A 27,301-nucleotide genomic window follows, 5' to 3' on the forward strand; every position below is an offset into this window, starting at 1 on the left:
GGCCTGGTAGCAAGCATTTTAGTATATTTAATCTATATGTAAAAGAGTAGTTTTATAAATGCTTGTGAGAGAAACTGGGACCTAACCAGAATTTTGCTCTGTGCATGCACCACCAACACTGATTTGAATTAGCATCCAGCATCACATATTGAAAATATCTTCACCACCAAGTAAAAAGAAATGTATTGCACAAAAAGTGAAGTTTAGTTTGGAATATATCAAACATTCGATGTGCATTCAGCCAATATATCGATATACATCATGCTTTTTGCACACAGTGTGCCACAGATTTTAGCATTGGGCATGGTGGCAGAGACGATGTGAAGAAGCACATTGGTAGCAAAAAGCACATAGAGGCTGGAAAAATTAAGAACTCGCAGCAGATTTAAGCTATGTAATATATTAAGCCATTGACAGAAGACCTGCAAGCCACCAACGCTGAAGCATTGTTTGTGACTTTTCTTGTTGAACACAATCTGCCTTTATCAGCTGGATATCATGCTAAACATTTGTTCCGACAAATATTCCTGGACTCAATGATTGCTTCATGAATTCATGTCAAAATTCACTAATTTTTATCCCTGTTTTCACTAATTGCGAGCCTGGAGGGTTGGCAGCTATGTGACTCCCTTGACTGCCTATCACCACGTTTCTTCCTTGAAGACACTGAATATAGCAATAGACTTAGTACCCATCGGAAGGTTTCATATACAACCTCCAGTTCTTGCTTCAATCAAACTGGAGAACTCACAAGGACCCCTGCTCAGATTTCCTTAAGATCCAAATTTTAACACTATCTAATTTGACGGAATGATCAGTACAGGTTTCTGACAGGAGTTCTGCTTCATGCTTTGGAACCTCACTCCCTCATCATTGATGCCTTAAACTCAGGCTGGTGATTTCACCAACAAACCTTCACATCAGCAATCTAAAAATGTTGACTATTTTTCTCACATTTTAAGGGTGCCTCAGGACAACTGTGTGTCATGGTTGCTTTGGACAACACAGCATTCATAGTGCACCTCAGATGTCAAAGGGCACTTACATGCCTTCTCACTGCATCGATGTTTGGAACATCCTTCACTGGACAGCTTCAGAGATCACTTTTAGAGTCTTCCACATTATGGGGAACAGAAATATTCTGGTGGACATCTTGTCCAGACAGGGGCAAGCATTCCTTGCAGAATGCTGTCATTTGGTAGCAGAGTTACTTTTCATCTGTGGGGAAGGACAATGATAGACATATTAACAATGAGAATGATTAACAGCAAGATTCCTCTTTGTGTCGCTTCAGTGGACACATTAAGTATTAGGTTCGAGCGACTATGCCTGCACCTTCCCACATTTTAGAATAATTCCTCAGTTTTTTCACTTGGTCAGGACTTCCAAGATGGCTCATCCTGATATTTCTCATGTTGTTCCAGTAGTCATGGTTCAGGTATCTCCTCAACATATTGGTCAGCTATCCTGGGGTATCCCAGAGGATCCCTCCTGCACAAATACTCTACCTTCATGCCTCATTGATCAGTTTTCATGCAAGGTTGCTAAATGCATTGCCCAGGTTAGATAATCAGCTTCCAAGGTTCATGATGCCAAGTGGAGAATTTTCTATAATAGGTGCAGTGGGACATGCTTTGATCCTCTCTGCCATCCTTGACCTGCAGTTGCAGATTTTCTTATATTTTTCTTAGGGGAAAATGACTGTTCAGTATTGACCACATGAGCTATAGAACCATACTCTTGAATACTCAAAAGTTCTCAGTGGGCTTACTACAAGGTCAAAACCACAATTTGGTTAGAACTGATCAGATTCTTTGAGCTCCACAGACCAGTCATTTGCTCTTCAGTGCAGAGATGCAACCTCTCATGTGCTGTCATCATCTAAACCTCTGTATGAACAATTAAATTTAGCTTTCTTCTGTCTCTAGCATTGGCAATGAAAAGGATTGAAATTGTTACTTTCTCATTGTAAAAGGATTATTTACACTTTCGAGGTAATTATGGTTCATTTCCTCTTCTTTGCCAACTTGGATTTCTAGCTTGGAATAACCTAGCTACACTTACTCCAGTTCCTGTTAAAATATCCAGTCTAAGTTGTATCTCTGTTGGGAATGATCAAGATAGACTTGTTTTCCTGGTTAGAATTTTACAGTTCTATCTAAATCAAAAGAAGAAAGATTATATTCTTCTTTCATAGTAAAATTAGGAAATAAACTCTCCATGCTGTCAAATCTAGCAATCCCAGAAAGAAAAAAAATCACCTTTTCTGTCTATAAAACTGAAAAGATCGCAGGAAGAAACTCTTACCCATTTCCTTTCCATGACCCCTTCCCTTGACCACATTTCCTTTCCTTGACCACCACTAGGTGGTTACCCAACTAATATATGTGTGCAAGATTAAGTGGAGCGATACAGGGGTACATCAGCTGGGTACTCATATTTAAGGAAAGGTGTTGGATGGTTTAATAGTAACTGTCAGAAAAACAAAATTTTCAAATCCAATCACATTAATGTTAGAAGAATAGGTAATATGAAATTCATAAGCATTCAGCCTCGACTATGATAAGTCTTTGAGGAAAGAATGGCTCAGTTTTCTACATGAAGTATAAACTCTTCTCTGATAACAATAATGAATTGATGATATCTGCAGGTGAAGATTTAGCTGAAACTTTACATGTCTCTCTTGGCACTTTTGGCTTGTCTGCAAAATCTTGGACCAGATCCCTTCTTACCACATTGGTCATGCAGACACTTTGTGCAAGTGAGATGTGTCAGGCATGTCTTTTTGTTGACTTTAAAATCATTGCATTTGGTAAAATTTCTTTGCCATTATTCAACTGCAATGGCTTCAACAAAAGTGTTTAAGAATAACAAACACTTGTTAGTTAAACATAAGAGAAATACAGGGAGAGTGTAGAAATAATCATCAATGAGGACCAAAAAAACTGTCAGAGCACATGGTCAGAATAATAAAGTTCACAACTGTGATAAATTCACCAAAATATTGGTCAAAAGTAAACAAATTTAAATACGTAGGAAATAAATTAATACACAATACTATAATGACTTTAGTTGAATAATGCAGATACCCTAGGATTCAAGAGACCAAGCAATACAGTGTTGATCGTGGTATGATATTAGTCATATTGCGGTTAAGTGAAATCTGAAACTGATAAACATCCAGTTTCTAGAAATGAAAGATATAGCGAATGAATATCATTTTTGGAAGGATCATCTGTACAATAAGATAGTTTTCATCATGTAAGACAATTCATTGATTGCTGCCTACCCTTTGAAACTGGGGGACAAATCACTTGACCTATGTTTTCAAGTTTGGGACCTTATGCCCCTATGCTCCCATGTTAAGGATCATGGTCTGCATTCAGCATATCCCTGGCATGCTCAGTGCATGGCTGATTTACTGTCATAAAGGGGCCAGACCCTTCACACTAACTGGTCCTTTAATCCATTGACCTTTGAGTAGATTTGGGCATTTGGGGGTGTCCAGTGATAGACCTTTGTGTGATGAGGTGGAATTACCTAGGAGACTTTCCACTTTGAAGGTGTAAGAGGGGTGAGTTTTCCATGACTGGTACATCAACAGCATTGTCCTTTAGAGTGCCTTAATCCTGCAGTTGGCTAACTTTTATATCAAGCTTTTTGAAGAGCCTATCCTTTACAAAAATATGATTATTTTCAGAGAAACAATTTAGTAAAAGATTTACTTTTTCAATCTAACTTTATATATATGCAGTTAGAACCAGAAGAAGCATAATATATGATGGCTTTCATGTTATTACCCTAGGGTCATTGTCTGGTGTGAGTGAGGGGTATGGAATGGGAATTGGGATATGAAATCAAACTTGTGACGATTTGCAGTAGCGAGCCATTGGAGTTGCTTAGGTTAATACTATTATTGTTATTGTTATTATTACTGCATTCATTTCACATTCCAGGAAATGAAGCTAAACACTTTACTGTTAGATGAGATGGAACAACTTGTACCGCTTTTGTTTCATCTTGCCAGGTAGGAAAGAGACATCTGTCATTAATCCATATCTTTATTCTTCATGTTCAAGGTTATGGGAGTATCTTCTAAGTGTGACAGTTTTTGATTTTGTATGAGTAGGGTAGATAACCATGGGTATCGCCTTTCCACTTGCCATGGTATCCACAAAACTGCTGAATGTCAAATACATTGTACATTACTGCATGGTAGATAGGTGACTGCGTTTTGCAGACATACCACTAGTTTATGAAGGCTGCTTAATTTAACTGATTGCTTTTGCATTGTAAATGTCTGTTTTAATGTTCATATTAGGTTGAACTACCTAAGCTAAACATTTTTTTAAGGTAAATTCTTACACTTACCAAAATTTTCAATAATCAAAAGAATTGAAAGAATTTATTTAAAGGAAATTACAGTAATACACTACTGTTTAAGATATTTATGTGGATCCGTGCTCATTTTTTGATATGTAATTTAGAGAAAATACACATAGGGACTGGCAACCTACCACCACTTTTCTTAAAAGTTTCATTTACATAATTTAGATAAAGCTTCATAAGTAAAAAAAATAGTTCTTACAGTCAGCTTGGACTAAATCAATAATGCTTAATTTTTTTGTTCAGGTGTCAGTATCTGTCTTTAAACTGAACAATATAATTCTGTGTGATTAATAGTCATTCTTACTTTCTAGTGACCTGAAATCCGACCTTTATATGGATTATTACCAGAGAGACTTTCCCCATCTGTTTCATACTGTGGATGATGTACACCAGGTGACACCAGGTGAGCACATACTTGTTTCTCAAGTAACAGTATATAATTTATTTTCATTATTTAAATACAATGTATTTGTATTTCCCTGCTGTAGACTTCAGTCCTCATATTGTCACACTTGTAAATCAAATCTTGTAAAAGCATTGAATTGTGGGGCAAGATTGCATGCAGTTTGAATTTTTCAGTGTCTATCTTGGTTCTATGATGAACAGCTTTTTGTGTTGTTGAATTAATATCCTTCACATTTTGTGGCTTTTATTCATCTTTGATGGAAATCTGGCATAGTTCCATTTTATAACCCCCGCTAATTGAACTCGTTCATTGGGACTGTGAACTCGTAGCGTGCATAGAAACTAATACTTTATATTGTTTTACAGGCAATTTGTGTTTCATTGTTATGTGGCAACTTTAGAAGTTATTTACCATCAGTGCTGTTCTAGTAAAATATGCTTGGAATCAAGGGAAGGTACTTTCAGTATAGAGTAATCATCCATAGATGCAATTTAGAAGTTGTATTATTGTCTGATGAAGTCTTTGAATAATCAGAGTACCATATATTTAAAAACAGCTACCTTCCTCAGTATAATAAAATAACAAAAATACAGACCTTTACAATAACTATAGAATAAACTCATCTAGAAAATGCAAACATCAAAGAGAACAAGACAAAGACCTTGTTTATCTGTCATTACATATTGTAATTTGACAGACACAATTTAAGGCAGTACCTGTCATGTAAATAATTTTTTGAAAATTAGCTGCAAAAAAAGAGTAAGCATTTTTACAGCCTCATCATTAGGAAAAACTGCAAATAAACCTAAAAAAAGAAATACCTCATTCACTCAAGCCATTACGTATTGTAGGTCAACAGATGGACGATTTAGGGCAGTACCTGTTGTGATACAGGGAAAGCTGTTTGAGAAGATCTCTCATTATGACAGTATTAGTATTGTGTAGATTTTCACTACAGATGAAGAGTTCAATCCATGAGTATGTGTATCCATGATTGCTAATCCTTTAAAGGCTTCATGGCTTGTCATGATAGGGCTTTTGATAACTATGGGACTACAATGACACTTTGACAATTAAATATGTCTGGTCTATGGACATGGCACAGATTAGAACCACTTCCATATCACTGTCATTAATGGATGACATTTTCCAAAAGCAGAAGTCTTTTGTACAAAAGTGTGAAATACGTAGTCTCTCTTGTTTTTTCATGGATTCTTTATCAACAAGAACAAATCCAGTCTTATTCTTCATTCATCATGACATGGAGTTAAAACCTCTCGGAATCAAATTTGCCAGTCATGTAGATTTTACCTCAGTCAGATTTGAGCCTTTGAATTTTTTTTTCCGTGGGTCTTCTCAATCTGACATGATTTTTCTCCATTTTAAAGCAGAATTCCGCTTTTCTCCTGACCTGAATCAGATTTTTCTTGATATTATATGTTTTTTATATCATCTCCAATCCCTTGTAAATTATTTGTTCCATATATTAGTTAGCACACGATTCCCGTAAAGAGTATTCTGATTGGTCAAAGGTTTAAGTTCATCCAGTGAATCTTTATGTAATGGAAACTGATGGCAATGGAGAGAAGAAGCATGCTTGCAAAACTTGGTGTCCCGAGTTGTTGAGAGAGAGAGACCATGACACAAAACGTTTAGATAAAGGTTTAAAAACATGTATGGAAATGGGAAAGGCTGGAGCAAAAAGTTGATGGAAATTTAGTTGGTCAGTTTATAAGAAAATTGAACGATAGAGGACTGGCATTTTGTGACCTGTGCTCTGCGGTAATCGCAGTTGGAAGAGTTTGGAACAGCACCTACAAAAGAAGCTGCATACGGAAAAATTGAAGCTCAGAAGGCATCTGGAAAAGGGTAATTAATCACTATAAGAAGAAAGAATTCTTGCATGAGAGAACAGATTTAGCCCTCTGTCAGAATATGCACACTGCATGTCACCAATACAAGCACCAGCTTGAAAGGAAAAAGGCTCTCATTGAGAAGGAAAAGAAACGATTGCACATTGAGCCCAAAATGTCAGTGGTGACAAAAAAGAAGGCTAAAGAAATCTTTGCCAAAGTTGCAAAAAGAGCTTGACTGGTATATCAACAGGTTGTGTCCATTGGAGAAAAAGACAAGTGAATGAAAGGGATTTTTTGTATATAGTTGATGTACATGGGTATTTATTTTACAGATTTGTTATGACAAGAGTAGTATAATATATTTGCTGCAAAAATTGAGAAATTATTGTGACTTAATTACAATATAAACACTGACATGCACATGAAATAACTTCAGCATCAATAGTATTGGAAAACAAATTCATGTGACAATAAATATTGTGAAATTATTGATGTCAAGTTGAACATTTTTGGAAAGTTTATTAGTTTTTCATATGATTATTTTGGTTTATTTTATGATCATAAATTGCACCAGGAGCAGTTTTTTTGAGTGTAAAGTGCGTTTTTGAACCCCCCCCAAATTGGAGCAAATATTTTTAATATAGTGTCCATTATATGCTGCCCCTCAAGACCCCGTTGAGGGAGGACCTCCAAACCCCCCTTAAAATTTTGTCAGCTTTTTTATGGAAGACCAAAATCATGTCTGCTAGATGCAGCTGTATATCTTCTCATTTTGGGATACTTGTTCACAACAGCACTGCAGATGATCTGTCTCTTCCAGTGGTGGTAGAAACTTAATGCACTAGACTACATGATCCAAGTTTCAAATTACACAAGGTCCCATTTCAGCAAATAGGAGGATTTCTCAGTTTATATTGGGCATCCCACTCCAGTATCTATCACCACAGTGCATGCAAGAGATGCTACTGGAATGGACATTATGATTCTTTCCAACATCACTGCTATCTCTGAAGACATGGGGAAACCAAATTTCTGTCTTCTTCTTTGGGTTTTCTAAGATGGTGTCATTGTTGATGATGTCACATTCCAAGCATTACAGTGTCATAGTGGAGTACCTGTTCAGATGGAATCAACTGATTGACACAGGATGATGCTCCATTCACCCATTGGTCTTCATTTAAGTCTGTGCCAGTTGTCTGTGACCTTTTTATGGACCTCCTTGCAGAAAGGTAGAATGTGAGACAACCAACCTTTGCCCAGCCAGTCAGAGATCAAAGGCTTGGGCAGTGTATGCCCTTTAATTGAACTGGAACAGTTTTGATGCATGTGTCATTCCTGAAACCCTTTGATTCCCAATGTGCACATAGACTAATCCAGATTGCTTCCCTCATGTTGGAAAAGCCATGGATCAATGACCTTTTGAACCTAGTGGTGAATATTCACGGGGAAATAATGCCCTCTCCATGCATGCATGTTTTCCATTGCAACCCCGAAACATAGAGCCTACACACATGGCTGATATCAATACATCAAACAAGCCCACAGTAAGAAACATTGTTGCAAACAAGTAGGGGATGGGATTGCTCTGGTGAGAAGGCCAATCACTTTAAAATCCTGTTGGAAAAAAGGCTTTTTGTTGTTGTGAATTCCACTGGTGTGAGCAGAGAAATATGTCTTTTAAAAGCTTTAGTTCCACAAATACTGTGGTTCTTCCTTTGGCTTTTTGATAAGAATGTAGCCTGAAGAATAATCAAGCACTACTGTTCATTATTTCTGAATTGTTTTGAGGGAGGATAAACGCCAGAACAAGGACCTTTCTCGAATCTAGTTAACAATTTTGATTTCTTTCATCCAAATGCCTTTGCTGTTTCTCCAGTATGGAACCTATTCTTGGGTTTTGTGCTGGTTAACAAGGCACCCTTTCTACAACACCACTCCCCAAAGTCTCACAGATTCATCATTTGTATCAAACCCACTTTGTAGTCACCCAGCCATTAGCAGGCAGAATCACTGAAATTCATGCCTTATTGAATGACCTGACCTATTTATAGGTTCAGGTTCTCTCTTGATGGGACTGCTCTGGTGGCCTAGTGGTTAAGCGTCTGTCTTGGATGCGGGAGGTTATGGGTTCGAATCCCAGCTGAGTCATACCAAAGACTTATAAAAATGGTACTAGCAGCTGCCTCACTAGGCGCTCAGCACTAAGAGTTCAGTGTTAGGACAGGTCAGCCTGGTGTCAAGATAATGTGACTGGATGGGACATCATGCTACGTGTCTGTGGCATGATGCCCCAGTGCTAGAGATCACTATAAACAGCCACATTGCAGACATCATAGCGATATGACTTAAAAATTGTTAAAGCTTCAAAAAATCCAAATCTCACACACACACTGTGTTTCTCTATCTCTGTCTGTCTATCTCTCTCTCTCTCTCAGGTGGGAGACCTCACTTGTTCTTTTCACTTTAAAAGGAAGGGGCATCTTTTATTCTAAGGCTGTTTTCTCATTAATCTGTTGGATTAACCTCACAGCTAATAAGGGATTATTTCATGATTGCATAAATTTCTTACACATAGTAGCTAATGGCAGTCACCACTAGCTTATCATTTGAATGTATCTGTTTCTGGCCTACCTCATTCAAGTTGTGGGATGGAGGTCTGATAAGACATTTCTCTGGTTTCATCTTAAAGAGCTCAATTAGACCTGGTGGGATCTATGGTGTATATCTGTAAAACATCAGACTTCCTTTACGGGTCATTTAACTGCTTCATAGTGAGGTGGGTTAGTCTTCCTCCATTAGATTTGCAGGAATATACTGTTGTTGATCTGTGTTAACCCTTGCCTGGATCTCAGCTTCACATACGTTTGGTTACTATAGCTAGGCAAGCCCTATGGTAAGATGATGCAACTCCTCCACCTCTTACTGACTCTTTTGTTGTATTATGATCAGGTAATGTATTTGAAGAAGAAAGAAATATTTGGATTAAAGTATTTTTTTCAATAATACTTAACCAAACATAATACAAGCACTTCTTCCCAAACCCTCCCTGCAGTTACTTTATTGGAACAGCATGAATGATGGGATTTAGCACTGATCCTAAGGGAGACTATGCTCATCTTTTGTTGTAGTAACCAGATGATACTTTAGCTCTTGTATTGCTAAAATGGGCCAAAAGATGTGTTTAATATTTCATTTAACTTGAATAGCTGGATCTGCAAAGTTGTGGAATTTTTAGCATACATGTATAATAATTGAGTAAGCATATTAAAGAAGTATTTTTGATATCCCTGACACTGTTGTTTCATGAAACTTCTAGGACATATTCATAATGAAGGGTATGGCTTATCGCAGGCAAAAGCATATCACATTGACTCACTGTTCACACTCAAGTGATTATGTTATATGTTTGATTGTTAGTTCTGACACTGTAGCATGTTCAACCTTGAAACTTGATGATGGGGTTTATTTATCTTAAAGGATATTTCTCACCATTGGTATAATTAGATTTACCACAAGTTACTTCGTATGGAGACTGGGGCAGTGAGTCTGGCCAAATTGTTACCGTAAAACTTAATGTGAATAGATACGAAACAATAATTCATTGTTAGCCTGCATGTGGATGTTCTTGATCCATTGCCTTGTTGTAGATCATTTTCATTGTAATATTATAGCATCATATTCAAAACACGTATTTAATTGGATTCATAGGTACTTTATTGGTTTCCAACTGAACCTTAGAGCTCTATATTAAAAGGGGCCCCGAGCGATCGAGTGGTCTAAAGTGCTCACTGTTACTGATCACTACTGTCTCACCGCTGTCTGCATGTGTTTGAGTCTCGGGCTCCGCCAATATGGGTATGTGAGAAAGCTTGCCAGTAGCTTTTTGTGGGTCAGTGGTTCTTTATGGGCTTTTCCTGAGTTCTTCCTCCACCATTTATACAGGCCATCGTGTATAGCATATCTTGTGTTGAAATATGGCGTTAAACCCTACAACAACCATATTAAAAAACCCACATATTTAGAACAATGAATAACATCATGCACATCATACTAAATGGAATTTGCTTGCGTGTTGTATGCCAAATTGTTCCTCCCTCTTGGACACTTGAGTATAGGTAATAAACACATATATCATAAATTTTTTATCCTCTCAGCATGAGACCAGAAATGAAGTATAGTTCAGTGGTGTCATAATTATTGAAAATAGCTACCTTGATTGAGGTTGGGTAGAGTGGCAAGGTAGAGGGCTTTGTATTCAGATACATTTCTCTTGATGGAGATTGAGGTCCAGTAGGGTGGTAAGGTAGAGGACTCTGTATTCAGATACATTTCTCTTGATGGAGATTGAGGTTGGGTAGGGTGATAAGGTAGAGGGCTTTGTATTCAGATACATTTCTCTTGATGGAGATTGAGGTTGGTTAGGGTGATAAGGTAGAGGGCTTTGTATTCAGATACATTTCTCTTGATGGAGATTGAGGTCCAGTAGGGTGGTAAGGTAGAGGACTCTGTATTCAGATACATTTATCTTGATGGAGATTGAGGTTGGGTAGGGTGGTACGGTAGAGGGCTCTGTATTCAGATACATTTCTCTTGATGGAGATTGAGGTTGGTTAGGTGATAAGGTAAAGGGCTTTGTATTCAGATACATTTCTTTTGATGGAGATTGAGGTTGGTTATTGTGGTAAGGTAGAGGGCTTTGTATTCAGATATATTTCTTTTGATGGAGATTGAGGTTGGGTAGGGTGGTAAATACTCTGAGTTGCCTCCCCTGTCTCAGTGAAACTAATGATTTTATTTTTCTTTCTGCTGCCAGTCCCATTTTAGGCACACATAATCTCCAACAGCCTGCCTTTATTAGTGTATTATTTAAGTGGCAATTATTTCCATCTATTTGTATTTAATTAGTGCATGTCTTTTAATTTTGAAACCTTTTTGTTTTTATTTAAGTGGTATCATTGTTTACATTTATGCGCATATATGAAATTACATGTTTGTTTTAAATCAGGGTCCATTGTCTACTTAAAAATATGACATATTATCCAATAAATTCCAAAAGAAGTTTGTTTGTATAGAATATGTTAAAAATGATTAAATCAAGTTGTACGACTTGATCTAATGATTTTGTGTTTTCCTGTTGTGTGTATATAATTTCCTGGCATCAGATTATTGGCCACATATTATCAACACTTAGGTTAACTTGTTCTTTATTTAGCAGGAATTCCCATGGTAAAGGTAGATTGTACTATGGTATGTTTACTCTATTGGACAATAGCTAATTTGGTACATTTATTCATTTTAATACATATGCAGTTAATTCTTGAACACAGTATGTCATAAATAGTAAAAGGTTGGGATTTTATCATTTAACTTTCAGGTAGCAGTGTTTTCACATCAGTCTTTCATTGCACACTTGTGTCTGCTGGAATCTTAAAGATGGTGAGAAAGATTCGCTATTTCATTGCAGTTAAAATGAACAAACAATATTTGTATTGAAATTGTGTCGATAAATGCATGTAAAAAATAACCAAGGTTTTATACAAGTCAGTTGGCTTGGTTTTCTTGCTTTGGCAATTTATCAAGCAATTCCTTGTATTTTTTTGTCAATCATAAATTAAGGACCTCAGTCACTTGGTCTAGCTCCATTTAAAATTTGTTAGAGAAGTATCATTCTAGACATTGCTGCCCCAAATTGTCAACACAGGATACACTTTCATTTCAGAGGACCTTCAGAAGATGCAGTATCCACAAGTGTTCAGCAGGAAGGTTCCATCTGTTCAGGACTGGATCATCCGCAGTCTGGAGGGAAGGGAAAATGGATCTGTTCTCTACATTCCCAATGTCTGTACCAACATACAGAACATTGTGTCAGTATGTATGTGTTATGTTCTTTATTATTTTGGATCAGCTGACAGATAAATATAGCTGAATAATGTCATATAAATAATAATAATAATAATAATAATAATGATAATGATAATAATAATAATAATAGCAGATAAATATAGCTGATGACTAATGCCATTTACTGCCAGCTTACCCAAGATGTCCGTGTCAATGCAGTTCACTAAAAATCTTAAGTCGATTGGATACTGGACACTTGTGTCAATGCAGTTCACTAAAAACCTTAAGTAGATTGGACATTGTGGACACTTGTGTTGATGCAGTTAACTAAAAATCTTAAGTAGATTGGATACTGGACACATGTCGATGCAGTTCACTAAAAACCTTAAGTAGATTGGATACTGGACACTTGTGTCGATGCAGTTCACTAAAACCTTAAGTAGATTGGACACTGTGGACACTTGTGTCGATGCAGTTCACTAAAAATCTTAAGTAGATTGGACACTGAACACTTGTGTCGATGCAGTCAACTAAAAACCTTAAGTTGATTGGACACTGTGGACACTTGTCGATGCATTTCACTAAAACCTTTAATTAGATTGGACACTGGACATTTATGTTGATGTAGTTCACTAAAAATCTTAAGCAGATTGGACACTTTACACTTGTGTCGATACAGTTCACTAAAAACCTTAAGTAGATTGGACACTGTGGACACTTGTATCGATGCAGTTCACTAAAAACCTTAAGGAGATTGGACACATGTCGATGCAGTTCACTAAAAATCTTAAGCAGATTGGATGCTAAAAACTTTAGACTCATGTCCATAATGTTCAGTTAAAATCTTTACTAGATTGCACACTTTAGACTAACTTGTGTTTATACTGTTCATTTAAAATCTTTACTATAGTGTACACTGTAGACTCTAACTTGTGTCTATACTGTTCATTTAAAATCTTCATTAGATTGGACATTGTGGACACTTGTGTTGATGCAGATCACTAAAATTATTTAGTAGACACTATGGAATCAGACTTGTGTTTTACTGTTCATTTACAATCTTTACTAGATTGGACACTATAGACTGACTTGTGTCTGTAATGTTCATTTAAAGTCTTTACTATATTGGACATTAGACTCTAACTTGTGTCTATACAGTTTATTTAAAATCTGGAGTAGATCATGATAGATCATAATTTAGAATGTTTAAATTGGTCCGATAAAACAGCCATTTTACTTTGGGCCAAATAGTATAAAACTCTCAAAGGACATTAAACTGTTACCATTTTTCTTGATCTGATACAGCAAAATTTTGTTGTATGAATTTATTGTTGCAAATGAGGGTTGCATCAAAAATGGGTTAGTTTTGAAAATAGATGACAGATATTGATGTATAAGCCCTTTCTTTCTTTCTTTTTTTGGGTGAAGTATAACCTCCAAAAAGTAATTACAATCTACAATTGAATTTCCCTAACAGCTTAATGTGAATTATTTTGGCATGAATATCATGGATTGAAATGTGGTTACATGCATAATTAATAATTGACACAAACAATGATCAAAAGCATGAAAATAGTTTTTTAACATTGCTTTTTGAAAAGAAAATTAAGATAAAAGAGATGATGTTGTTGTTGTTCTCGGGTTTAACGCCATTTTTCAGCACAAGATAGGCTCTACATGGTGGCCAGTATAACTGGTGGAGGAAGAACCCTGGAAAACCCAGGGAAGAACCACCGACCCACGAGAAGCTACTGGCAGGCTTTCCCATGTACCCACGCTAGCCGAGCCTTGGACTCGAACCCACGCAGGCAGAGGTGAGATGGCAGTGATCCGGAACGGTGAGCGCTTTAGACCACTCGGTCACTCGGGGCCCCAGATGATATTGTACTGAGAACATGAAAGCATTCATTGGTGAAATGTGGATGAAGATCTCACTTAAAAAAGGCAAACATTAGCTTTGCTTTCTCTGTTTATTTGTGTGAAATAGCAGTTGCTAATTGGAAGTGGTTAGTTTACTGCATCCAAAAAACAATTTAATAACCGAGATATCTCATTAGAACAAACAATAGTTGATTCATAGGTATTGTTACTAAGATGAGGCAAATGTTATAACAAAATATTATATCTGCATAAGTGGCTTTAAAGTGTCCATAACCTCCAGGAATTTGTTACAGCAAGGTTTCTTTCGAGGAAGACAAATGTACTACAAGCACTTATTGCAGCTTAGGTCAAGTACTGTATCTACTTGCTAATAAGACAAGACCAACAGCATACTGCACAGACCCAAATATGATGTTGCATACTGTGCTGGCAGGTCTGGGTCTATGCAGTTTGTTAGGAGTAATCAGTATAACAAACATAATAGACCATGATCTGCAGGCACATTTTGCTATGGCCGATCAGGATCTTTTTTGTTTGCAGTTTGGCTCGACTTACAAGCGAGTATAGACAGTAATAATTCACTAGTGACTAAGATCATGCAACTGAGTTGTGTGCACCAGGGAGCAAATTAGTTATTATCTAAAACGCAAATTAATGATTAAACATTATTTCAATACCATACGTATTAGTCTTTTTATTATATACATCTGCCTCACAGAAATTGTTGATTTAATAAGAGTTATGTGAGTTGTTTTCACATTGAGTGAATGAGTCTGTTGTATAAATGAAAAAGATGTCAAATGAAGGTAGAATATTAAAATGTATGAAATGTCAAAGTTTGCAACACAGAGCAATGTAGACAATGTGCACAACAAACTTGCCTACAGACAGTTGAACAAAGTTTGCAACACAGAGCAATGTAGACAATGTGCACAACAAACTTGCCTACAGACAGTTGAACAAAGTTTGCAACACAGAGCAATGTAGACAATGTGCACAACAAACTTGCCTACAGACAGTTGAACAAAGTTTGCAACACAGAGCAATGTAGACAATGTGCACAACAAACTTGCCTACAGACAGTTGAACAAAGTTTGCAACACAGAGCAATGTAGACAATGTGCACAACAAACTTGCCTACAGACAGTTGAACAAAGTTTGCAACACAGAGCAATGTAGACAATGTGCACAACAAACTTGCCTACAGACAGTTGAACAAAGTTTGCAACACAGAGCAATGTAGACAATGTGCACAACAAACTTGCCTACAGACAGTTGAACAAAGTTTGCAACACAGAGCAATGTAGACAATGTGCACAACAAACTTGCCTACAGACAGTTGAACAAAGTTTGCAACACAGAGCAATGTAGACAATGTGCACAACAAACTTGCCTACAGACAGTTGAACAAAGTTTGCAACACAGAGCAATGTAGACAATGTGCACAACAAACTTGCCTACAGACAGTTGAACAAAGTTTGCAACACAGAGCAATGTAGACAATGTGCACAACAAACTTGCCTACAGACAGTTGAACAAAGTTTGCAACACAGAGCAATGTAGACAATGTGCATAACAAACTTGCCTGCAGACAGTTGAACAAAGTTTGCAACACAGAGCAATGCAGACAGTGTGCACAACAAGACTTGCCTACAGACAGTTGAAGTAGATTCCAACATAAAATAAGTTGCTGTGGCTGCTGTCATATGACTAATAATTCACTAATGAGTGATTTTCCATAATTTGTCATGTGATATATATGTTAAAAATAATAGTAATTGTTTCCGGTAAATAAACCTTTCATATGTAATAATGATGATCAGTCTTCCATTGTCTAATACGAATTAAAATTGTCATAAAAGACCGTAACTTTTTTTGCTCTCACTCATTAAATTCTTTGCCATATTTTTTTCTAGAGGAAGGCTTTATTACGTACACATGCATGTGATATTTCCCTTTCAGTTGTATGCATTGTTGTTGAACAAACATATGAACCGTGAACAAGCAATTGAAAAATGTCTCCGAAAACTTGCTCCAGCAGGTAAGCATAGGACAATCATCTATTTTCTGTTTTTAATATTTATGTTTTCACAGGCATAGAAAAATGGTTTATATCCAATACTTAAAATTTTGAGTAACTCCTACTCCCTCTAAGGCGTCTCACATTAACACTGGGCTAGGTTTGCAGTATCAGCATAGTCATTACTGATACTTTTTTCTTCAAGTGATGATTACAAGCATAAATTACTCCAAGTATTACAATGTATATCTGTATCTTACCCATACCATATATTATTATATGGCTCATTTATTTCTCTGTTAATTTTACATTATCACCACTCTGGTGGCCTATTGGTTAGAGCATCTGCCTCGGAAGCAGGATTTTTTGGGTTTGAACCCCGGCCGAGTCATACTAAAGACTTACAAAAATGGTACTAACAGCTGCCTTGTTTGGTGCTCAGCCTTAAGAGGTTAGTGTTAGGACTGGTCGGCCTGGTATCAGGATAATGTGACTGGGTGGGACATCATGTTACATGTCTGCGGCAATTATATCCCATTGCTAGACATCACTATAAACTTCCACACTGCAGACATCATAGTGATATCTCTGAAAAATTGTTAAAGCTACGTTAAAAATCCTAATCACACACACACACATTCTCAGAATTGTGTAGTAATTTTGGATACTGTACGGTTTCCTACTGCATGACAAGGGTCTAAAGATTATATTATGTATTAGGAATATCTTTGTAAATAAACCATGTACACTCATGTCTTAGATGCTTTAACTTTTGGCTGATAAGATTTGTTTGTTAAGGAACTAAAAAATCTGTTTCATCCATATGAGAGTAGAGATGACAAAATTTATGATGTGGATGAGTTCACTGAGTCGTAAATGAAACATTCAAACAAGCAAATTAATGACTGATATTTGCAATATCAACAACAAACATGAGAGATGAAGTAGTTGAAAATACCATTCATATTTTAAAAGTTATTTAGGAGGAATATTCATACATTTTTGCAAATAGAGTAGTTCAGACTATGACCATTGCTCGCTAGGGTCTATAAAAATAGCATAGAAAGCATACTGAGGCCACGGGCTTTTGCATATCTGTCAGAGATGTACCATTTTGGAAGTCAGTCAATAAACAAATTTGAGAAAAAAATGCACCTGACGATTTTGGTAGGAAACTAAGAGCATCAGAGCCAATAAACCAAGACAACGAAAAAGTATTATTTCCATTGGTTAAATAGACTGTCACACAACTGGTGCTTTGCAATTTTCCCTGTTTAACTATTTTAATATAATGTGAGGCTAGCGATACAAGCCATATAGGTCATAGCTGGGGTCCCTCCAACAGCCAGCATGCATGTGACAGAGCATAAACATGTCTGGTAATAATAATGGCAAAAAATTTACTTACATTTATGCATCTTGAATTTCCTCAATATATTCTTTCATAGTTCTGCAAATCCAGATGATATGACTCATGTCATGAGTTCCAAAACTTGATATACATAAAAAAAATTGTACTGTGATTTCAGCTACATTTCCAACTGAAATCACATTCTCTTTACTGCAATCAAAAGAAAATGAATGTGATATTACAGAGCATCTTTTCAATAATTTAAATTAAAAAAATTGATACCCTTCATACATTATTATTCCAAACAATCAATAACAGTAACTGAGGTGTGGTCGTTTCAGTGCCAGTCCGCTGCTCAAATCTCATGTATGTCATTCTGATTGACTCAGCTATTATAAAAAAATCCTGTTCATGACGAGCAGAAAAGTAAAATTGTGTTGGATCAGCAGAAAACAGATTCCATCCATTCCAGACCAACTAGAAAACTTGTTTCAATACATATTCATTCACAAGATGAATAAATTCAGTTGTATGTAGACCAAACAGGAATTTTTGTATAACTAATGTTTATATTTTCCCATACAAATGCAGTAACCTAAAATTATTTAAATCCAGGTTTGCAAACCATGGGGGTGGGGTGGGATCATATATTTTAGTTGTATTATCTGTAATGGAAAGCGCTTTAGACCACTTGGCCACTCTGTGTGTGTGTAACTTTAACATACTCCCTGTGGAAATAATTATGCATGTGTAAGTTTGACAGTTTTCTTCATTAAAAACAGTACTGTTGATTGATATTTTGAACCCATACCAAAGCATAAAAAATCTTTATGCTCCTGTCACAAATACAGATTTCTTATATATTGAACACAGGCCTTAAAAGAAAAGGTAATGTTTCTTTTTTGTTTTCAAAGGCAAGTTTATTTGGAATAATTATTCCATTTGAGATCTTAGTTGGTGTGAGTCATTGATACTCTATTGTATCTAATAGTAACATATTCATTATGCTTCAGTCAAGTATACATCATTCATCTTTCTTGATAGATGGCTCTCTCTTTAGGTCAACTCATTAGAACTGCATCTCTATTTCACCGTCTTCAAATTTCTGCCAGAATTTTTGCAGTTCCAACAAGTTGAGAACTCAACAAATTCCCATCACTTTGATTTTGTACAATCTAGTTTACAAAGGGTATTTCCATTTATATCTCACATCTGTGCACAAATAGATATCAACTATACTATGACTGTAGGAGCAGAAGACAAATCTTATATGATTGATTGCTGTGTACAATCAACATTTCCAGTAAATAATGAAAATACATAAAATCCAAATATTTATTCACTTATTATTTTTAACAGTGATTGATTTTTAAAAATAAAGTAATTATTCTTGATAGCTTGATTTAAACTGTGTAACTTTCTGCTGATGTAGTACATGATTGGAATCATGTAGAACAAAAACATGTAGACCAACTTTATTCAGGGCTTGTGTTCTGTAAAATGCGGGAGAGCTGCCAGCTGGTAGTTTTGAAGAGACTTATTCACTCACCTCAGATATTTATGACATCATCATATATGGCACATAGGGTCATATATGAAAATGGCGGAACCTGTAAGCCTGTCAGTATTTGTGAAAGGCAACTGCCATAGGATAAAACTTGAGAAGTTCACTCAAAAAACATCAGGAAATCATTGTTTTGAACAATAACATTGGGGAGAGCGATGTATCTCTGTCCTGGAAGCAATTTAAGAGTGATCATACTCCTCAGTACACAAGCCTGATTTATTAATATTTATTAATTTCATGATTATGATTAAATACTCATTTTGGTGTTTAATTTACTTAAGAAATGTATAACTTTATGTTGTTATGTGATCCGTGGATGATACTTCTGAAGAGCAAGAAAGAGCAAATATTTTTAATACAGTGTGCATTTTCAGCCCAACTTGTTTCTTTCACAGTATGTTATGAATATCCTTTGCTTCCACTTGGCAGAATATCGTAGAGGGTGACATTTTTTTCTTTTAAAAGAAATGTCAGTATTCATGGATTCTCCTCATTCCATGCTATTATCAGCTTCATTATTATATCGATAACAAGAAGTTATAAACTTATAATAATTTTGGGATAGCAGTGATTTACAGCTTTATCACTTTCATATCATGCATCAGATTGTGAATTATGTCAAAATAATGACAGTATTTGTATGAAAATGAAAATTTTGTTTCATTAACACATTTCACGTACATATTGATAACTGTTGGGGTTGGATAGGTCTAATGTGGAAACGTCACAGGTTGTATCTGTCCGACTTAAGAGCATAACAGCCTTAACAGGAGGTTTTAGCTCTTTATTTGGTTTATTTCTACATTCAGATTTGAATTTTTATGTGGCCTTTTGATGCTTGCAGTCTATTTCAGTAGCAGACACTATCCAATTTTTTGTTGTGACCTGATTTTGGTTTACAATCAACATTAATCAATGCCTGATTTTTCCTTTGTTTGCAAACACAAATGTGATGTGAGTTAAAATTGCTTCTTAAAAATGTTTATTACTTCAAATGTGTACTGTTTGTTGTTGAGTATTATGGGTATACAGTACTGTATGGGTGATACATAGAAACAGGTCATATATGTTCAGTCATTGGAAGTTTCCATGATTTAAGTAGAAAGCTAATTATAAAAAGAGATGTTGTTGTTATAGGGTTTAATGCCATTTTTCAGCACAAGATAGGCTATACATGGTGGCCAGTATTAATGGTGGAGGAAGAACTTGGGGAAAGCCCCATAAAGAACCACCGACCCATGAATAAAAAAGGCAACACTTAAAGTCAACATTTTGCCGTTTTGGAGTCTTTTTTGACATTTCTTGTTAGCACCTCACTGGTTGCATGAGTGTACGTTAGAGGGCTTACAGTTGACACATTTTAAGATATATGAGGACGAAAAATGAAATAGGACTAAAAGTACTGAAATACAGGTTTGAATAACATACACAAGGGCAGATCAATTTTTAATGGGAAAAGAAAATTCCAAAAGTTGATATCACCACTGATATTATTTTTCTCCCATTTATATATTTTAATATCACACTATGAAATATATAATAAAACTGTAATTTGCTTGTTAGTAACTAACATAGTCCGTATCTTGCCATTTGGCAGATGTGCATCTACAACACATCTCTAATACACCCTGGAATTTCTTGTCTTCATGAGAAAGATGATGTCAATATAAGCCAGCAGTTTGCTTTTATGACTATCTATCTTCATTACCAATTCATCTAAACTACCAAGACCAGCTTTCTTTACTACCAATTCATCTACCTTAACTACCAAGACCAGCTTTCTTTACTACCAAGACCATCTACTTTTACTACCAAGACCATCTACCTTCACTACCAAGACCATCTACCTTCACTACCAAGACCATCTACCTTTACTACCAAGACCATCTACTTTAAGTCTGGACATCAGTGATATGTTAAATCCACCTAAATGCATTGATTGAGCTTCTGTTTTATTTTTTATTAACACCCACATGCCTGATCAATTTCTTTTCCTGCTTATTAAGATGGGGAAATTTAAAATGGTGACAATATTTGCTGATATATTTTATTCACATTTCCAGGTCATCGGGCTCCCACTGTGGACTTGTCCATGTCCAGGAGTTTCTGTCGTTCAAGTCCAACTGAAAACTCAGTTGAACGCATGGTGCTCTTCATGATTGAACAAGGTAATTGACATAGTAAGGTTAGTATCCTATTCCCAATAATGCATGCTTACCAGTGAAGAGAATTGATAAATTATTGTGCATGGTGTTTCAGCAGAATAAAACACCTTAAGAAGATTACTTTGGGACATTTTTAGCTCACCTGTGCAAAGTATTAAATACTGATTGCAGTGCCCCTGGTGTCAGTGTTAGCATAGATAGAAGCATACAACATACTGAATGTCAACCATTCTGTCTTGCTAAGTCCATTGCAGCAGTTTGTAATTGGTTTCAAAGCACCTGTGTTCAGGGGATGGGGCTGAGGGGGCAAACTTTGTACCTGATTTGTACAATTTTGGGTTTTTTGTGTGCTTAGCTTAGGTGTTTTGCACACTGCATAAATTCTGCTTTACATGGACTCATGGAACTTCGTGAGAGAATGCATCTCTATGAGTATGATACCCTAGTCACAAATACAGGTAACTATTTCTTACTTCACTGACCTTGGTTACAATTTGGGGTTCCTGTTTATTTCTCAGGTTCTGTGTTCATGATAGAATCATCAGACTATATGATTTTATGTATCTTTATTAACACCATTATAGCAAAAAAAGCTCGCTGTGATCTACATTTCACATTTACTAGCTTGGGGTTTTTATATTTAGCTTTTGTACCATAGAGAGGATGCATCTTGATTAGAACATCCTCATGACAAAATTAGGTCACAGTGAGCTCTATTTCATGCTTAACTGACTTTAGTTAAATTTGTGGATTTCAAGTTTATTTTTCAAGTTCTGTTCATGATAGAATCATCACACTCGATTGTATACATCTCTATTAGTATTACACCCTTAGCACAGAAGAATGTCCCTGTAACCTTTATTTCTCATTATACTTGTAAGGTGTACTTGAAAACATTATTACTACCCCTTCTGAATAGATTGTCATATATCAAAATGGGGTTTTCACTACAAGACTTATGTTGCTAGTTGGTCCTAAATATGGCCACCACGGTCTTGGAAATCATGTTATCACTGCTCCTTCTGAATTGATTGTTATGTCAGCATGGGGTTTTCTTTTTAAGGCTTATTAGGATATCTAGTTTGTCCTAAATGATAATGGTGCTGATCTGCTGTCCAATATGGCCACAACAGACACCATGTTGAAAATCTTGTTATTGTTTCCTCTCCTGAATGGAAAGTCATGTGTACATGGGGTTTTCGTTGAAAGATGCTGTAGGATGTCTAGTTGGTGCGAAATGAAAATGGTGCTGAACTGACATCCAGCATGGCTGCAATAGAAGCCATCTTGAAGGGATTGTCATAACAAATCCTCCTGAACAGGAAGTCATATTGATATGGAGTTTTCACCCAAAGACTTTTGATATCTTGTTGGTCCTAAATAAAAATGGTGCCTCTTGCACATTCAATATCTCTGTCACAGCAGCCATCTTAGAAATCTTATTGATAGCTAATTTTGAATAGATGGTAATATGAACATGTTGTTTTCACTAAAAGACTTATGACATCTAGTTGATCCTAAGTAAAAACGTTTCTGCTCACACATTCAGTATGGCTGCCACAGTGACCCTTTTCAAAATGTCTTGATGCAGTTATACAGGTTGTTAGCAAGATCTAACCTTGAGTATAGCTCAATTATGTGGATAACTTGTAAATACTACCTCCATCTGATACACAACATGAATGCATCCCCTTCTGAAAGCCTCAATGTGGAGTTGTACAAAAAATCACTTTATGTCAAGTGAATGAAGTTTGGTCTTCTGTATGCTACCAAAACATCTTAAAATTCATCCGATCTTACCTTGGATACCATCTTTAGGCCAAAATGGCAAACCTTTTACACTTATAAACCAATTTTCATCCCACCTTTTGGCATACAAATTTGTCCTAACCTGGAAGGAGCAAAGAATGATGTTGCAAATATTGACAAATTCTGTATTCCCAAATCAGCTCTGGTTATCAGAACTTCCCAGAATTATATTTGACCATTGCAGATTCCAAAGGTCAGAGCCTCCTATTATAAAGACATTTTCAAAAGTAGAGTCAAAGTTGGAGCTGTCATTGCAACATCCTAATTTGCCATCTTGAGCCAAATATTGCATGAAGCCTCAATTATATACTGCAGAAATTAGTCATACTCAAGCTTTGAACTACATTGAAACCTCACATGCAAGAAATTTCATTATCTTCTTGGATTCTCTTTCAACATTGAAAGGCTTTCAAAACCATGAGTTTGACATGTTGATATCACAGATATTACAATAGATATTACATGTGTTATGACACATGATATGCTCATACAATCTGGGAAAAGTATTTCGTACTGGTTGCTACTTTTGTTGTATTGGTATAAATGGCAATGAAATGGCAGAAAAAACAGCCAAAGCTGCCTCACTCAAAAGTCCCCCATTTCTGAATGGGAAATTCCATAAATTGACTTAAAATATTGTACAAATCAGCCTGTTCATCATACTTGTAAAAAAATATATGGAATGAAAACACCACCAATGTCAGAACATCAAACCACTATTGGAAAGTATAGAATATATTGCAGAGATGAGGTGGTATTGTGCTGACACATGCAGGGTTTGTGGATACCTCCTCAAGGGTGAATGTGGACCAGAGTGCATACTATGACAGTGTCCACTGACAGTGGAACATTTTCTTGTTGAGTGTGTTGATTTCCATCCAAGAGACAGAAGAATTTTGACATGAACTGCATTATGATGATATACCACTCGAAAAATCTTGGACTTTTTGAGGGAATGCAGTTTATTTAAAAAATTTCAATCATATATTAAGGATGTTCTATGATTATATTTTCTTTAAAATACATTTGACAGATTGTAACATCTTTACATGTTATAATTGACCTAGTACTTCAGATATACATTTGTTTAGAAGGGTTTATCTTGCTGTTCTTGAGCAATCCATTTTTACATTTTTCAGAATTTACCTTTCATTGGCACCATGTTGGCATTAATCTGCTGAGGTGCCATAAATTGCTAAATGATACATATATGTCATGCTTTAATCATTAAACTAAATGATTATATACGTATCTCTTAGTACTACACCCAAAACAGACAAGGTCATTGTGACCTATATTTCACCTGTTACTAGTTTGGGTTCAGTTTTTCCATTTACCTCATGACATATTAAATGCATACTATCCTTTCTAGAATCAAGACTTGCCTTATACATCCATTTTGCTGAAATAGGTCTCTGACCTCTATTTCATACTGAATTGACTTTGTTCAAATTTTATGCTAAAGGCTTTGTTTATATATTGGGTCTGGTTATCATGAAACTTAATAATTGGATGCATCTATTACCACTGCACCTTATAACCAAAGAAGGTCACTGTAAGCTATATTTTACGCTTTACTTACATTGGTTAAGTAGTTGTGTTTATGATGACATGCTGGACCTGTATAAATCCTAACCTTAAGAGAAGTCCCTATCTTGCTAGTTCAGTTGTAAATAGAATAAAGTACATTTATTCAGTGGTAAACTTTCAGTATTAAACAAAATACATTGTATAGTCAGTAATACTGAATACATGGCAGTCATCTTGACAAACTTGTAATTGCTTATTGAGTATGCCCTGGTTTGCATTTGCTGCTGAGATGTTACAGTGAAAAGATACAAAAGCAGACTGCATTGATTGCATTTAGGAATGAAAATTACAGGATATTTTTAGATTAAATCTATCAGTTGTCAATAATGCATCAATTTCTTTTTATTGGCTTACCATACGGCCAAATAATGTTATGTAACAGTCCTCTAATTAGAATGTGCTGTGTCCATTGTTCATTATGCATTATTCATTAGCAATTGCTATTTTGAACTTTGTCTTAAAAACCACTGGACTAATTTCATCTAAACTTGGTAGAAAGTATCCTGGCATGAAGTTATTTTATACTTTTACAAATGATGCCAATCCACCATTAAAATAAAAAGATTGACAAGAAAAATAGAATAACCAGTAGACTTTATCAGAAACTTCTGAACAGGATTTGAGCCAATTTGTCATCATCCTTGGATGAAGGCCCTTAAATTTTATATAGATGTTGATCTGCCATGCAATGTGAGCACCATTCAGAATAACTTTCTAAACAAGTGTACCTGAAAATGGCTGAACAGAATTTGACCAGATTTCTGGTATAGAGTCCTTTTAACTTTGTACTGATGATGCCTAACTACTATGACTTATTGCCACCATTAGCAAAAATGGAAAAAATAAAGATATTTAAATGAAATTTTTGAAAAAACCCGGCTCAACTGAATTTAACCAAATTTGACAGAAAACTTGGTATTAAGGCCAGTCATGTTGCTGCAGTTTATCTGACCCTTTGTTCAATATGGCCATTGTTATTAAACAGTTTATCTAACCCTTTATTCAATATGGCCATTGTTATTAAACAGTTTATCTAACCCTTTATTCAATATGGCCATTGTTATTAAACAGTTTATCTAACCCTTTATTCAATATGGCCATTGTTATTAAACAGTTTATCTAACCTTTTATTCAATATGGCCATTGTTATTAAACAGTTTATCTAACCCTTTATTCAATATGGCCATTGTTACTAAACACAGAATTTTTTTACATGCATTCTCCAAAGCAAAGCAGCTGAACTGACCAAATTTCACAGAAGTCATCCTGGCATAAGGACATTCAAATGATGTCAATCCAATATCCAATATGGCAGCCATCACTAAGGAAAGACAAACCTTCATGTTGGAGAGCATCATGCAAACCCATAATTCTTGACCCACTGTCTATGCATTTGACTTTTAGGTCAGTTATCTCAGGCTTAGTTATTGTGAATAATTGAGTGCCATTTAATTAAGCAGGGACTATTTTGTTTATATTTTTTATTTCTAAGTCTGCTGATTGCATTTTATTTATGCCCACCGTAACTTGTATTCCATCTTCCCATCCTTCGGTTTGGTGTTAGTGCCATTTCTGCATAATAACTCGAGTAGTCCGCTGTCTAGAGTTAGCAAATATTGGCTTGCACCTGAGATAAAGAAGAGCCCTATTGATTTCAGTGTCAGAAGGTCAGGATTACTGTAACTTAAAGAAGAAAAATGCACACAATAACTTGTTCACCATCTGTAATTACCAAACTTTGTAGATGGCTTGCCCATGTTGTTAGCAAGAACTCTATATTGGGAGACAAAATGGATTCATGTTGGAATATAGTTGTATGCAAAACAATTTTAAATATGTTTTTGAGAACCCGAGGAGGAAACTGTCTTTCAAAATAATTACCTCATGCTGCCAACAGCAGTCCTCATTGTGATGTATTATTCAGTCAGGTGCCATAGAACTGGGTCAGCAGTGTGTAGTTAGTGAAGGCCTTTCATGTTGGAATCTATATAAAGACATCAAAAGAGGTATCTGCTTTATTAGACAGTACCTATTTTCATTGTCACTTTTTTGTATTTGTTGAGGATGCAAGTTTGTGAGGATTATGAAAATTTCAACATTGAAAACAGGTATTTGTGCTTTTTTATTTAAATATTTACTACTTTAGAACTGCTTCAATTCAGTATGTGATTCTTGTAGGTATGACTGAGAGAGAATTGACAACACTTCCAGTTGGAGTTGCTCTACCCATTAGGGAGGCCATATTTCATTGCAGGTGTAACCCTCCATCTGACTGGCCCATGGAAGCCTATGCTCTCATTGGTAAGTTCACTTGGTAACATGGTGAATGAAGCTGTAAGGCAGATCTGTTCACTTGCATGATTTACCCATGTTTTCTAGTGAAATGTCTGCTGAAGTGTGAACACAAATCAGGGTTTTTAGTGATT

At 35.9% G+C, this 27,301-nt stretch overlaps 1 protein-coding gene across 2 annotated transcripts in view; it reads left to right on the forward strand.

The window, feature by feature from the left end:
- Positions 1-27,301, forward strand: part of LOC149804381 (anaphase-promoting complex subunit 1-like) — a 253,928-nt gene that overhangs the window by 97,455 nt on the left and 129,172 nt on the right. For both annotated transcript variants that reach the window (XM_089939582.1, XM_089939590.1), the window contains 6 exons: positions 3,957-4,027; positions 4,701-4,792; positions 12,371-12,519; positions 16,336-16,414; positions 21,375-21,479; positions 27,054-27,176. In XM_089939582.1, the coding sequence (XP_089795708.1) occupies positions 3,957-4,027; positions 4,701-4,792; positions 12,371-12,519; positions 16,336-16,414; positions 21,375-21,479; positions 27,054-27,176 (619 nt within the window). The remainder of the gene's footprint in view (positions 1-3,956; positions 4,028-4,700; positions 4,793-12,370; positions 12,520-16,335; positions 16,415-21,374; positions 21,480-27,053; positions 27,177-27,301) is intronic.

Source organism: Sinohyriopsis cumingii, chromosome 2 (genome assembly GCF_028554795.1).
Source record: "Sinohyriopsis cumingii isolate HCF-2022 chromosome 2, ASM2855479v2, whole genome shotgun sequence".
NCBI lineage: Eukaryota > Metazoa > Mollusca > Bivalvia > Unionida > Unionidae > Sinohyriopsis > Sinohyriopsis cumingii.